The sequence below is a fragment of the Scyliorhinus torazame genome, chromosome 7 (assembly GCF_047496885.1).
Source record: "Scyliorhinus torazame isolate Kashiwa2021f chromosome 7, sScyTor2.1, whole genome shotgun sequence".
NCBI lineage: Eukaryota > Metazoa > Chordata > Chondrichthyes > Carcharhiniformes > Scyliorhinidae > Scyliorhinus > Scyliorhinus torazame.
In genome coordinates, this window is record NC_092713.1 from 136910291 (window position 1) to 136926354 (window position 16064).

At 44.5% G+C, this 16064-nt stretch overlaps 1 protein-coding gene across 2 annotated transcripts in view; it reads left to right on the forward strand.

Annotated features, from left to right (window-relative positions):
• Positions 1-16064, forward strand: part of dnm3a (dynamin 3a) — a 445953-nt gene that overhangs the window by 118698 nt on the left and 311191 nt on the right. For both annotated transcript variants that reach the window (XM_072511556.1, XM_072511557.1), the window contains exons 8-9: positions 7161-7296; positions 8715-8782. In XM_072511556.1, coding sequence (XP_072367657.1) covers positions 7161-7296; positions 8715-8782 — 204 coding nt within the window. The remainder of the gene's footprint in view (positions 1-7160; positions 7297-8714; positions 8783-16064) is intronic.

Here is a 16064-nt window from a genome sequence, read left to right on the forward strand (position 1 = left end):
GCACCCCAAAAGGACCTGCCTGCGAGTGATCAATGATATGAAGACTAACACATCTGCCCCCACACCTGTCTGCAACTCCGGCAAGTCCAACACCCCGCATATGGCCCCAGGGGACTGGGCTCCAAGTCCACATGTAAGATCGCCGACATGGTGCGTAAGAACGACACTCAAAACTTCTCCAACTTCGGGCAGGACCAGAACATACATACATGATTGGATCCTCCCGCACCTTTCACACACATCCTCCACCCCTTCAAACAACCCGCTCATCCTTGGCTTTGTCAGGTGCGCCCTATGTACCACTTTTAACTGAACCAGCCTCACACTCGCACACGAGGCTGAGCCACTCACCCTCCGCAGCACCTCATACCACAATCCCTCCACCTGCTCCATCCCCAACTCCTCCCACTTGGCTTTAACTCCTCCAGAGATGCCCTGTCCTCCTCCAATACCCTCCCATAAATCGCTGAGACAACCGGCCCCCATCCACAACACACCCTCCAACAACAAGGAGGGCGGTGCCACCGGGAAGGTCTGGCAGACCTTTATTTTTTACAAAACCCCGCATCTGCATAAACCTGCACCTCCTGGACCCCATAATTCATCTCCAGCTCTTCCAAAGTTGCAAAACGATCTTCTAAAAATAAATCCTTTATTGGATTTGATTTGATTTATTGTCACGTGTACCGAGATACAGTGAGAAGTATTGTTCTGCATACAGTCCAGACAGATCGTTCCATACATGAAAAAACATAGGACAAACAGAAATACACAATGTAAATACATAGGCACAAGCATCGGGTGAAGCATATGGAGTGTATTACTACTTAGCAGAGAAGATGTGTGAAGAGATCACTTTATCCATAAGAGGATCATTCAGGAGTCTGGTAACAGCGGAGAAGAAGCCATTTTTGAACCTGTTAGTCCATGTTCTCACATTTTTGTATCTCCTGCAGAGAGAATAACCCATGTGGGAGGGTTCTTTGATTATGCTGCCTGCTTTCCCATGGCAGCAGGAGGTGGTAGACAGAGTCAATGGATGGGAGGAGGGTTCATGTGATGGACTGGGCTGTATTCACGACTGTTATAACCTGCCTGCTTACCATTGGCTGGGGACTAATGACAATCCCACAATCCTGTGGGAGTATGAGCTCCCCCAATGAGGAGGGGGGGGGGCGGGGGGAGAAACCATTAGTAAACTCCAAGTATAAATAAAGCTGGCCAGTTTGGAAACAGCAGGAAGGAGTGTGCAGCAAGGGAAGTTGCTGCTGCTGTTATATATATATATATATATGTTATTGTAAATAAATGTTATTACTTTGTATCCTTAAAACTCGTGCTGGATTCTTTGTGGCCCTCACAGAACGACTCTCTGTAGTTTCTTATGGTCTTGGGCTGAGCAGTTGCCATACCAGGCTGTGATGCAGCCAGATAGGATGCTTTCCATGGTGCATCTGTTAGAAATTGATAAGAGGCAATGTTAATGTGCCGAATTTCCTTAGTTTCCTGAGGAAGTGTAGGCTCTGTTGTGCTTGTAGTGTCAACTTGGGTGGACTAGGACAGATTGTTGGTGATGCGCACACCGAGGAAATTGAAGCTGTCAACCATCTCCAGCTCAACATCATTGATGCTGACGGGCATGTACGATACTTTGCTTCTTGAAGTCAATGACCAGCTCCTTAGTTTTGCTGACATTGAGGGAGAGATTGTTGTTATTACACCACGCCACTAGGTTCTCCATCTTCCTCCTGTACTTTCACTCATCGTTGTTCGAGATCTGTGTCATCAGCAAACCTTTAGTTGGAATTGGAGCCACAATTTGCCACACAGTTGTGTGTGTATAGGGAGTATAGTAGGTGGCTAAGTACACAACCTGTCGGGGCCCCAGGACGATTGTGGAGGAGGTATTGTTGTTTATCCTTACTGATTGTGGTCTATGGGTCAGGAAGTCAAGGATCCAGTTGCAGAGGGAGGAGCCAAGTCCTCGGTTTTGAAGGTTTGACATGAGCTTGGCTGGGATTATCGTGTTGAGGGTGGAGCTTTGGTCAATGAATAGGAGTCTGACGTAGGAGTCATTGTTGGCGAGATGCTCCAGGGATGAGTGTAGGGCCAGGGAGGTGGTGGCTGCTGTGGACCAGTTGTGGCGGTATGTGCGTTGCAGTGGATGAAGGCATTTTGGGAGTACGGAGTTAATGTGTCTCATGACCAACCTCTCGAAGCACTTCATAGTGATAGATGTTGAGGCCTCCGGATGGTAGTTGTTGACATGCGTTGCCTTTACTTATGCCAGCCATCATTTCTCCCAACCCCGAAACATTGCATCCATCCTCCCAGGCTCGAACCCATGGTTCCCTCGGATTGGCATCATGTTCGACCCCGCCCCCAATTTAAAGTGCTGCCGATCCTGCCTCCAAATTTACAACGTGGCCACGACCACCAGGCTACCTGTATACCTCCCTGGGGTAAATGGGAGCAATACCATTGCTAATCTAGATGGAAGGCTTACTCTGCTAGTTCCTGTGATTAATAGCAACATCCAAAGTCTTTATTCCTCCTGAAGAATTGATCGTACAATTTTTCGTGAGCCACATGTTAGGTCAAAATTATTAACTTTTGGGCTGCACGGTGGCGCAGGGGTTAGCCCTGTTGCCTCACGGCACCGAGGTTCGATCCCGGCTCTGGGTCACTGTCCGTGTGGAGTTTGCACATTCTCCCCGTGTTTGCGTGGGTTTCGCCCCCATAACCCAAAAATGTGCAGGCTAGGTGAATTGGCCACGCTAAATTGCCCCTTAATTGGAAAAAAATGAATTGGGCATTCTAAATTTATAAAAATAAAAAATTATTAACTTTTGTTGCTTTTCACTGATGTTTTCCAGCTTGTGTTAAATGTTTATTCATACAGTGCAATAGATTTTTATGAAACCATTGAATCAAGTCATTGGAGAAATACCTTGGCATAGCTTTGAAAATGAAATGGAATCATGTTTTTCTTTGAGTATTGTACTTCATGTTTAGAATTTGGTATTTTCAAAAATTACACAAGAGACTGGGAAAACTTAGTGGTCAAATCAACATTTCTTAGAATATAAACCCAAAAAACGTTGACATTTTCTTACATTTGTCCTGTGCAAAATGAAGGGAATACGTTAATTTGGCTTGCCTATATAATGGAATAACCCCGTTTATGATGTTCTGATTGTTATCGCCACAATTGGATAAATGCCATTTGTGGAGGCTGACCTCCCAAGCTGTCAATTACCAAGGGTAATTAGACCCACCCTCCTAACAATGTGTCATTGTTCAATCAGCCAGAATAACTGGCTATCAAGGTACAATGAAAATCATTTTTGCTGATAACGTTGGATATTTGTCAATGACTGTCTTCCTCCTCATGGTTTTGTTTATTGTCTCAAATCTATGGAAATGTATCTTCATAAGCTGTCTCAAAAATAGCAAGTCCCTCTCCCAATGAAACTCCAAAATATGGCAACCAACCCAGTTTCAACTTTGTTGGTTTACTGTTGTCACAAATGTTACATTTAACATGACAAAAGTGGTGTAATTAAACTAATTTCTGTTTAAACAATACATGGCACTGAACAAAATGTCATATCCGCAAGAGTCAACGGGAGGGATTTTCCGGCCCTTCCAGTCCAACGGAAGCTGATCCCCTGCGGCAGATCTCCCAGTGGCGGGACAAGCGAGCTATGCAAAAAACCTTAGATTTGGCGGGACCAGAACATCCCCCTGGCAACCAATGGCTCACCACGGATGGCTATTGGATGGCCAACCAGCATTGGCTGGTCACTTAATCAGCATGGAGGCACAGCACTGCTACCTCACAGCACTAGGGACCCAGGTTCAATTTTGGCCTTGGGTGACTGTCTGTGTAGAGTCTGCATGTTCTCCCTCTGTCTGTGTGGGTTTCCTCCAGGTGTTTCGGTTTCCTTCCACAGTCCAAAGATGTGCAGGTTAGGTGGATTGGCCATGCTAAAATTGCTCCTTAGTGTTCAAAGATGTGCAGGTTAGGTGGGGGTTACGGGGATAGTGGGCCTAAGTAGGGTGCTCTTTCAGAGGATCGGTGCAGACTCAATAGGCCGAATGGCCTCCTTCTGCGCTGTAATAATTCTATGGTTCTATTCAATGATCCAGTAGAAAAGAGGTGGCCATGATATTGAGGCCATGGTCTCATGTGAAATTGCCATGCAAGCTGTGGGGCACCCAACAAATGCATTCCACTGCTCTTTAGTCTCAGCAGTGTTGGTCAGCTGGGATGCCAACAGAGATCCACTTTGGGAGTGTGATGCTGAAGCAATGGCCTAAACATTTTCTGAGTCTTTCTTAAGTCCAAAGATGTGCAGGTCAGGTGGATTGGCCATGCTAAATTGCTCCTTAGTGACCAGAAAAGGTTAGGTAGGGTTACTGGGTTACGGGGATAGGGTTGTGGAGTGGGCCTAGGTGGGGTGCTCTTTGGAGGGTCAGTGCAGATCGATGGGCTGAATGGCCGCCTTCTGCACTGTAGGGATTCTGTGATTCTATGATGATAAGTGGAATGCCAGTGCCTGGGAACAGATTGTGTGACTGCAAGGTCTGCTCATGTGTCCCTTCAAATTGTTATCAGGGTCCCAACTATTTCATTAGGATGGTGCAGACTCAGGGGGCTGAATGGCCTCCTTCTGCACTGTAAATTCAATGATAATCTATGATTAATCTAGGACAAAGGTTCGGCACAACATCGTGGGCCGAAGGGCCTGTTCTGTGCTGTATTTTCTATGTTCTATGATCTGCATGGTGTTCAGGCAGGCCCCCAGTAATAAGAACATAAGAACTAGGAGCAGGAGTAGGCCATCTGGACCCTCGAGCCTGCTCCACCATTCAATGAGATCATGGCTGATCTTTTGTGGACTCAGCTCCACTTTCCGGCCCGAACACCATAACCCTTAATCCCTTTATTCTTCAAAAAACTATCTATCTTTATCTTAAAAACATTTAATGAAGGAGCCTCTACTGCTTCACTGGGCAAGGAATTCCATAGATTCACAACCCTTTGGGTGAAGAAGTTCCTCCTCAACTCAGTCCTAAATCTACTTCCCCTTATTTTGAGGCTATGCCCCCTAGTTCTGCCCGCATCTATCCTATCTATTCCCTTCATAATCTTATATGTTTCTATAAGATCCCCCCTCATCCTTCTAAATTTCAACGAGTACAGTCCCAGTCTACTCAACCTCTCCTCGTAAACCAACCCCTTCAGCTCTGGGATTAACCTAGTGAATCTCCTCTGCACACCCTCCAGTGCCAGTACGTCCTTTCTCAAGTAAGGAGACCAAAACTGAACACACTACTCCAGGTGTGGCCTCACTAACACCTTATACAATTGCAGCAGAACCTCCCTAGTCTTAAACTCCATCCCTCTAGCAATGAAGGACAAAATTCCATTTGCCTTCTTAATCACCTGTTGCACCTGAAAACCAACATTTTGCGACTCATGCACTAGCACACCCAGGTCTCTCTGCACAGCAGCATGTTTTAATATTTTATCATTTAAATAATCATCCCTTTTGCTGTTATTCCTACCAAAATGGATAACCTCACATTTGTCAGCATTGTATTCCATCTGCCAGACCCTAGCCCATTCACTTAGCCTATCCAAATCCCTCTGCAGACTTCCAGTATCCTCTGCACTTTTTGCTTTACCACTTATCTTAGTGTCGTCTGCAAACTTGGACACATTGCCCTTGGTCCCCAACTCCAAATCATCTGTGTAAATTGTGAACAGTTGTGGGCCCAACACTGATCCCTGAGGGACACCACTAGCTACTGAGTGCCAACCAGAGAAACACCCATTAATCCCCACTCTTTGCTTTCTATTAATTAACCAATCCTCTATCCATGCTACTACTTTCCCCTTAATGCCATGCATCTTTATCTTATGCAACAACTTTTTGTGTGGCACCTTGTCAAAGGCTTTCTGGAAATCCAGATATACCACATCCATTGGCTCCCCGTTATCTACCGCACTGTTAATGTCCTCAAAAAATTCCACTAAATTAGTTAGGCACGACCTGCCCTTTATGAACCCATGCTGTGTCTGCCCAATGGAACAATTTCCATCCAGATGCCTCGCTATTTCTCTCTTGATGATAGATTCCAGCATCTTCCCTACTACCGAAGTTAAGCTCACTGACCTATAATTACCCGCTTTCTGCCCTTCTCCTTTTTTAAACAGTGGTGTCACGTTTGCTAATTTCCAATCCGCCGGGACAACCCCAGAGTCTAGTGAATTTTGGTAAATTATCACTAGTGCATTTTCAATTTCCCTAGCCATCTCTTTTAGCACTCTGGGATGCATTCCATCAGGTCCAGGAGACTTGTCTACCTTCAGCCCCATCAGCTTGCCCATCACTACCTCCTTGGTGATAACAATCCTCTCAAGGTCCTCACCTGTCATAGCCTCATTTCCATCAGTCACTGGCATGTTATTTGTGTCTTCCACTGTGAAGACCGACCCAAAAAACCTGTTCAGTTCCTCAGCCATTTCCTCATCTCCCACTATTAAATCTCCCTTCTCATCCTCTAAAGGACCAATATTTACCTTAGCCACTCTTTTTTGTTTTATGTATTTGTAGAAACTTTTACTATCTGTTTTTATATTCTGAGCAAGTTTACTCTCATAATCTATCTTACTCTTCTTTATAGCTTTTTTAGTAGCTTTCTGTTGCCCCCTAAAGATTTCCCAGTCCTCTAGTCTCCCACTGATCTTTGCTACTTTGTATGTTTTTTCCTTCAATTTGATACTCTCCCTTATTTCCTTAGATATCCACAGTCGATTTTCCCTCTTTTTACCGTCCTTCCTTTTTGTTGGTATAAACTTTTGCTGAGCACTGTGAAAAATCACTTGGAAGGTTCTCCACTGTTCCTCAACTGTTTCGCTATAAAGTCTAATAGGGCTCTGTCAGCTCATCATTGAGCAGAATGGGGCTAGACTGCTCTCAACCTCATTTTTATGTCTTAACCCCCAAGTAAAAATTGGCACCCATGTGCTGAGGAAGGGTGAAAATTGAAGGGGCAATGGAATCAAGTCATTGGCTCATTCTTAATTGTTGTGCATCTAACAAAAATGATTACTAAACATGATTTATCCCATACTTTCTTATTATCAGGATGGTAAAGCAGTTTTCTGTGGATTTTGACAAAAGAATTGAAGGATCAGGTGATCATGTGGATACATTAGAATTATCGGGTGGAGCAAGAATCAACAAAGTTTTCCATGAGCGATTTCCTTTTGAGCTAGTTAAGGTACTACTTTTACCAATCGCATTTTATCTATACTATATTTAAACTGCTAAAAAGTTAAATAAGGGAAATAGTCAGAAGATTGTTCAGCCTTCAGTTCTATTATACATTAAGATAAATTCAAAGCTCCATAGAATTGTAGAGGTTTCCAGTAATAATAATCTAATAATCTTTATTAGTGTCACAAGTAGGCTTACATCACACTGCAATGAAGTACCTGTGAAAATCCCCTTGTCGCCACACTACCTGTTCAGTTACACTGAAGGAGAATTCAGAATGTCCAATTCACCTAACAAACACATCTTTCGGGACTTGTGGGAAACCGGAGCACCCGGAGGAAACCCACGCAGACACGGAGAGAACGTGGAGACTCCGCTCAGCCAGTGACCCAAGCCGGGAATCGAACCTAGGTTCTTGGCGCTGTGAAGCAACAGTGCTAACCACTGTGCTACCGTGCCGCCCAATGGAGAAGGCGATGATTGTGTCCATCATTTCTGAGCTGGCTATTTGCTAGACCAAGCCAAAACTAATTCCATTGCCATATGTTCTCTCATAACCTTGCATCTGTTACTCTTCAGTATTTGTTTCTCTTGAGAGAGGCAATGGTCCCTGTCTTGACCATCGTCTTTGGCCAAGCATTCTATGCTTCAACAAATCCCACTGTGTAACGGAATATTTTTGACATTGTAGAATGCTCATTAAATAAGTTGGAATAATCTTGTGAACAAGCAAATTAAGTATGATGAACATATAGAATGTGTTTGAATCCCAAATCTGATGTTTCTATCAATAATTTTAGGGTAAACGTTAATTTGAAAGTCATATCCGACAGAGAGCATGATGGCTTAAAAATAGAATAATGGCAATATTGGTGGATGACAATGAATGCAGTTGTGTTACTTATCTGTAACCATTTTAACCTATTTATATTAAAGTTCTAGACTAAAAATTATTCGGAGAGCATGCAAAACATTTTCCGCTTAAAGGTTTAGGCAGTTCATTGACCTCTTCCCCCAGCAACTTAATTCTGAAGTTAAGAAATAGTTCCTATAATCTAATAAAGTTAAACAAAATATTGGCATATGAAAAGCAAAAACTTATATCAGGAATTCTTAAAGCAGCAGTTATTTTTGCTGTTTTTGTTACATTGGGCTGTAACATTCCTATATCCTTTACAAAAATAATGTAGCAGAGTTCTAAGGTCTAATTTCACTTCAATATTTTTCATTATAGATTTAAAAAACAGGATTAGTAACCATCTTGCTTTATTATCTTTTCAAAGCTAGAAAGCTCAAAATGAATAGAACACATTAATTTTTGTGTGCAACGTTATTTCCTTTGCATGCCCTTTGGATTCTCCTCTGTCAGTTTCTTGCTTTCTACTGTGAGGACTAAATCGTACATTTTTAAAAACTTTGCAGATGGAGTTTGATGAAAAGGAACTACGGAGAGAAATTAGCTATGCCATTAAGAACATCCATGGTATCAGGTAAGTAATTTTTAGAGGTGATACAGACCATGTACCACAAAAGTTATGCATTTTAACCGGTGATGTAGAAGAAAATTAAAATGATGTATTGCTGGTTTGGCACAGTGGGCTAAACAGCTGGCTTGTACTGCAGAACAAGACAGCGCGGGTTCAATTCCCGTACCGGCCTCCCCGAACAGGCGCCGAAATGTGGCGACTAGGGGCTTTTCACAGTCACTTCATTGAAGCCTACTTGTGACAATAAGCGATTATTATTATTATTACTGTGGAAATATCCGTTGCTCATTCCCTGTTATTTTTAATGCACTGTTTTATATAAGTAATACTCTACAAAAATAACATTATAGCAATATAACGGTGGCACAATGGTTAGCAATGTTGCCTCACAGCATCAGAGACCTGGGTTCGATTCCGATCTCGGGTGACTGTGTGGAGTTTGTACGTTCTCCCCGTGTCTGTGTGGGTTTCCTCTGGGTGCTCCGGTTTCCTCCTACAGTCCAAAGATGTGCAGGTTGGGTGGATTGGCCATGCTAAATTACCCCTTAGTGTCCAAAGGTTGGGTGGGATTACTGGGTTGGGGCGGGGAGTGGGTTGAGGTCGGGTGCTCATTCAGACGGTCGGTGCAGACTCGATGGGCCGAATGGCCTCGTTCTGCACAGTAGGGATTCTATGATTCCATATCGGTGTAATAAATTACTGCTATCTTGATTTGTCTTCTTTAAAATATTTACAAAAACATGTGGAACGTAAGAGCTAAATAGGTATTACACGAGAATAAATTTACAGGACAAAAACCTGTACATTCATCTCGGTAGGTTCCTGCCGATGTTTGTACTTCACAAGGGCATACGTTTCTTCCTCGTAACCCTATCAACATATCCTTTTATTCTTTTCTCCCGCATGCTTATCCAGCTTCTCCTTAAATGCATCAATTTCATTCACCTTAACTACTTGTGATAGTGAACGCCCTATTCCAACCACTCTCTGGGTAAAGAAGTTTCTGTTGAATTCCCGATTAGATTTGTAAATGACAAATTTATATGTATGGCCTCGAGTTCAGGTCTTCCCTACAACTGGAAGTATTTGCTCTACTCTTACGGTATCAAACAATTTCGAGCCATAAAACCCCATGAATTATTAATCCCTGCCCATTCCTTCTGATGTGGATGGCACCCACATATCACCATGGTTGTATGCAGTCAGCTTTAATTGCACTGCTGACTGTCTGCATGCCTGAGCAGGGACTGCAAAATCATAAAAGGTTAGAATCATTTACAACTGGTCTGCACTACTTGAAGCAGCCTGTTCGTCTTAAAGTGGAAGAGTAGGTGCTGGAATTGGCTGGGGAAGAGTATCCAAGCAACAAGAACGCTGAAAGATGGTGCAACAGGGCAAATAGCTGTTACTAATGGAGTGCTGCAGGGATCCATACTGGGGCCTCAAGTATTTACAATCTGTATTCAACGACTTGGATGGAGGGACCAAACGTTGGTAGCTCAATTTGCCGATGGAACAAAGGTAAGTAGGAAAGTAGATTGTGAAGAGGATAAAGGGATTTAGATAGGTTAAGTGAGTGGGCAAAAATTGGCAGACGGAGTATAATATGGGAAAATGTAAATATGTCCACTTTAAGGAAGAATAGTAAAGCAGTATATTATTTGAATGGAGAGAAACTGCAGAACCCTGAGGTACAGAGGGATCTGGGTGTACTGGTACATAAATCATAAGTTAGTATGCAGGTCCAGCACGTGATTAGGAAAACTATTGGCATTTATTGGAAGGGGAATTAAACATAAAAGTAAGAAAGTGCTGTTACAGTTGTACAGAGTCATAGACTACACCTGGAGTACTGTATACAGTTTTGGTTTCAAGGGATGGATATGTTTGCAGTTCAGAGAAGGTTCACTCCACTGATACTTGGGATGAAAGAATTACATTATGAAGAAAGATTTAGGAGGTTGGGCTTATATCTTCATTGGATTTTCGAAGAATGAGAGGTGATCTAATTGAAACATATAAGATCCTGAGGGAGGGCAGCACGGTGGCGCAGTGGTAGCACTGCAGTCTCACGTCGCCGAGGTCCCAGGTTCGATCCCGGCTCTGGGCCACAGTCCGTGTGGAGTTTGCACATTCTCCCCGTGTTTGCATGGGTTTCGCCCCCTCAACCCAAAGATGTGCAAGGTAGGTGGATTGAACATGCTAAATTGCCCCTTAATTTGAAAAAAATGAATTTGGTACTCTAAATTAAAAAAAAAAAAGATCCTGAGGGGACTTGACAGGGTGAATGCTGAGAGGATGTTCCCCCACCCCCTTTGTCAGGGAGTCTAAAACTAGAGGACACAGTTTAAAATTAGGGGTCAACACTTAAGGCTGATATTCTCTGTTCAGTTAAGGACATATAGACAAATCAGTTGTGGAAATGTCTAATTTCACGATTTTAAAGGCCAGTTGATTGAAGTGCAGAACAGGCATGTCCCCGCAAAAATTATGGATAAAAATGGCAGGATTCGGGAACCATGGATGTCTAGGGAAATTGTAAGCTTAGTCAAAAGGAAGCATATGATAGGTCAAGGCATCTAAAAACTGACAAAAGCCCTTGAGGAGTACAGTGAAAGTAGGAAGGAACTTAAACATTGAATTAGGAGGGCTAAAAGTGGCCATGAAATGTCTTTAGCAAACATGGTCAAGGAAAATCCAAAATCTTTTTATGCATATATTAGGAGCAAGAGGGTAGCAAAAGAAAGGTAGGCCCACTTAAGGACAATGGACGGAAGTTATGCATGGAACCACAGGACGTAGGATAAATCCTTAATGAGTACTTTGTATCGATATTCACCAGGGAGATGGACATGACAGATGTTGAGGTCAAGGATAGGTGTGTGAACTCTCTTGAGAACATCAATATATCAAAGGAGGAAATGTTGAATATCCAAATTACATTAAGGTAGACAAGTTCCCGGGGCCGGGTGGGATCTATCCCAAGTTACTGCGGGAGGTAAGGGGAGAAATAACTGGGGCCTTAACAGATATTTTCACATCCTCTTTGACCACAGGTGAGGTTCCAGAGGACTGGAGAATAGCCAATGTTGTTCCCTTGTTTAAGAAAGGAAGCAGGGACATTTCAGCAAATTGTAGGATGGTGAGGCTGACATCAGTGATGGGGAAGCCTGTGGAAAAGATTCTGAGGGTCAGGTTTTCTGCACATTTGGAGGAAAATGGACCAGTTAGTGACAGGCAGCATGGTTTTGTATGGGGAAGGTCATGGGCGGGATTCTCTCACCCTGGGACCGGGCCGGAGAATCGCCGGGACGGGCACGAATTGCGTCATGCCGTCCCGCGCCGGTCCGCCGATACTCCAAAGAGCGGAGAATCGGCGCCGGTGCGGTCGGCGCAGCGCCGGTTTGGGGCCGCTCTATGGCCCCCCCCTGGCGATTCTCGGCCTGGGATGGTCCGAGCGGCCACGCAAAAAAAGCCAAGTCCCGCTGGCGCCGTTCACACCTGCTCTTATCTGGCGGGACCTCGGCATGCATGCATCCGGGGACGGTCTGGTGGTGTGGGGGGGGGGCCTCCGCTGTGGCCTGGCCCGCGAACGGGGCCTACTGATCAGCGGGCCGGCTTCTCGGGCTGGGGGCCTCTTTTGTTCTGCGCCGGCCCCTGTAGCCCTATGCCGTGTTGCATCGGGGCCGCCGCGGAGAAGGAAGCCATGACGCATGCGGTATTGGCGCCGGTCCCACTGCACATGCGCTGACCCCCGGCGCCCATCTGCCGCCGGGGATCAGCACCTGGAGCGGCGTGGGCCACTCCAGTGCCTTGCTGGCCCCTTCTAGGGTCAGAATTGCTGCTCCTGAGGGCATGTTGACGCCATCGAGAAACGCGACGGTGTTTACGGCACCATCAACACTTGGCCTCAGGAGCAGAGAATCCCGCCCCATGTCTCACCAACTTGATTGAGTTTTTTGAAGAGGCGACAAAGAAAATTGATGAGGGAAGGACTGTGTATGTAGTTTATATGGACTTTAGAAAGGCGCTTGACAAGGTCCCACATGACAGACTGGTACAAAATCTAAAATCACAAGGGATTCGTGGTGGGCTGGCTAGATGGATAGAGAACTGGCTTGTTTATAGAAGACAGAGAGTAGCGGTGGAAGAGTGTTTTTCAGAATGGAGATCTGTAGCTAGTGGTGTTCTGTAGGGATTTGTGCTGGGACCTCCGATATTTGTAGTACATATAAATGATCTGGAAGAAAACGTGGGTGGTCTGATTAGTAAGTTTGCACATGACACAAAGATTGGCAGAGTTACTGATAGTGCCGAGGATTGTCAGAGGATACAACAGGATATAGATAGATTGGAGACTTGGGCACAGAAATGGCAGATTAATCCGGACAAATGCGAGATGATGCATTTTGGAGGATCAAATCTTGGTATGAATTGTACCCTTAGGAACATTAACTTACAGAGGGATCTGGGCGTGCAGCTACACAGTTCCCTAAAAGTGGCAACACAGGTAGCCAACACAGGTTCCCGTACCAGCCTTCCCGAACAGATGCGGGAATGTGGCGACTAGGGGCTTTTCACAGTAACTTCATTTGAAGCCTACTTGTGACAATAAGCGATTTTCATTTCATTTCAAGGTGATTAAGAAGGCACGCTTGCATTCATCAGCCAGGGCATTGAATACAAGAGTTGGGAAATCATGTTGCAGCTCTATAAAACCTTGGTTAGGCCGTATTTGGAGTATTGCGTGCAGTTCTGGTCACCACATTAGCAGAAGGACGTGGAAGCTTCGGGGAGAGTGCAAAGAAGGTTTACCAGAATGTTGCCTGGTCTCAAGGGTGTTGGCTATGAGGAGAGGTTGAATAAACCTTGATTGCTTTCACTGGAAAGACAGAGGCTGAGGGGCGACCTGATAGAGGTCTACAAAATTATGAGAGACATAGACAGGGTTGATAGTCAGAGGCTTTTCCCAAGGGTGGGAGTGTCAATTACAAGAGGCATGGGTTCAAGGTGAGAGGGGGAATGTTTAAGGGAGATGTGTGGGGTAAGTTTTCACACAGAGAGTGGTGGGCGCCTGGAACGCGTGCTGCCAGGGGATGTGGTGGAAATAGGCACATTAGCAACATTTAAGAGGCATCTGGATAGATACATGAATAGGGAACAAATAGTGGGATAGAGACAGAGTAAGGGCAGAAGGGTTTTTTTTAGTTAGAGCATCATGATCGGCACAGGCTTGGAGGGCCGAAGGGCCGGTTCCTGTGCTATCCTTTTCTTGGTTCTTTATTTTTTATATGTTTCAGGGCTACAACTTTTAGTTTGGCAATTGAAATTTTAAATGTCAAATAAATGAAAACCGTTGGTGAACAAACCTAAGTGAATGCAATTCAATGGATGATGTTTGTTTATTTAATAAAATCAGAGATAGCAGTATGAAAACATTAAACACTGGGTGACCCCTTTCTGAGTTTCTTCGTGGAGACCAGGGGCAGGTTTCTCTGGTCGCCAACCACGTGTATCTCGGCTGTGCGCTGTTCGCTGGTGGCAGGATTCTGACGGTTGGATTCTATCTTACCGCTGATTGTCAATGGAATTTCCCATTGTAACTACCCCATGCCACCATGAAACCCAATGGAGGGGCTGTGTTGCCGGCAGGAAAATTGAGTTACAAGAAACTGAGAATTACGGCGCAGTTTAGCACAGTGGGCTAAATAGCTGGCTTGTAATGCAGCGCGGGTTCAATTTCCGTACTGGCCTCCCTGAACAGGCGCGTGGCGACTAGGGGCTTTTCACAGTAACTTCATTGATGCCTACTTGTGACAAGCAATTATTATTATTAGTTGTCTTCATTAGAGATGTAATGTATTCATGTGGCTGCCAGAATCAAAGAATGTAAAGTTACTTAGTTTAGATCTCTATCTGCAACTCTGTCAGCATTTTACGCTGGGGCAGTGTCAAAATGGGCTCCGAACTGTAGGAATCATTTGTTTGAGCCGACGAAATTGGATGCCACATTTGGGGGATATATGGGGATGATCAGGTCTCAGAGAAAGAGGTAAACATAGAACGATACAGCGCAGTACAGGCCCTTCGGCCCACAATGTTGCACCGAAACAAAAGCCATCTAACCTACACTATGCCATTATCATCCATATGCTTATCCAATAAACTTTTAAATGCCCTCAATGTTGGCGAGTTCACTACTGTTGCCGGTAGGGCATAAAAGGCCAGGTGGAAGGAGGAGTTTGGTCTTATATTGGAGCAGGAGGTATGGAGTGAGTCCCTCTGCAGGGTAGTGTTTAGAGCACATCTCACCCAAGGCCAGAATGAGACAATTTTTTTGCTGGGGTGGAGGACAGGTGCGAGTGGTGTTTGAGAGGTCCCGCGAACCACATGCACATATCTGGTCCTGTCACAAATTGGTGGGTTTTTGGGTGTCTTTCTTCAACACCCTATTGGCAATCCTAAATATTGATTTAGAACCCTGTCTGATAGTAGCTGTATTTGGTGTGTCGGACTAGCCGGAGCTGAGGATGGGTGCGGGGGTGGATGCCCTGTCATTTGCCTGGTTGATTGCTTGGAGGCAAATTTTACTGAGCTGGAGACGGGCAGTGCCACCAAGTGCCTCAGCGTGGCCAGGTGACTTGATGTGGTTTTTGCACCTTGAGGAGGTCAAGTTTACACTGAGGGGGTCGGTCGAAGGGTAACGGCGGCCATTCATATTGCACTTTAAGGAATTGGTCACTGTTAGCTATTAGCAGGGTGGGGGAAGGGGTGTGTGGTTGTTTGGGTTTGTGGTATTTCTGTTCCTGGGGTTACTGTTAATGTTGTTGTTGTTTGTAATTTTTGATACATGTGTTGGTTTGTTTTGTAATTTTTTGATATAAAATGTTAAAAGTTTAATAAAAATAAAAAATTCAAAAAATAGTATTGGGAACTCTTGGGTGGAGATAGCAGAGCAGGGAGTGTCCTGTTGAGATTTTCAGGCTTAAAGAATAAATGTTTACAAAATATTGTGTTAGTGTTATGGGCCAGGGTTCAGAGAACCCCAAAGTGTATCATGGAGTTCATCTGACCCACAACTTTTACTAGATTGTGGCATGGGGAGCACACGGCCCACTCTGCAGGTGTGGTGCAGCAGAAATGGAAAAATTATTTTTTAAAGCAAAACAATGTTTATTCTATTAACTCAAGGTAACCTTTTTAAAACATACAGCGAACACCTCAGCAACCATTAATTCAAATACAACCCCCAAAGAATATAACACCAAGCAATCCGTAAGCTGTC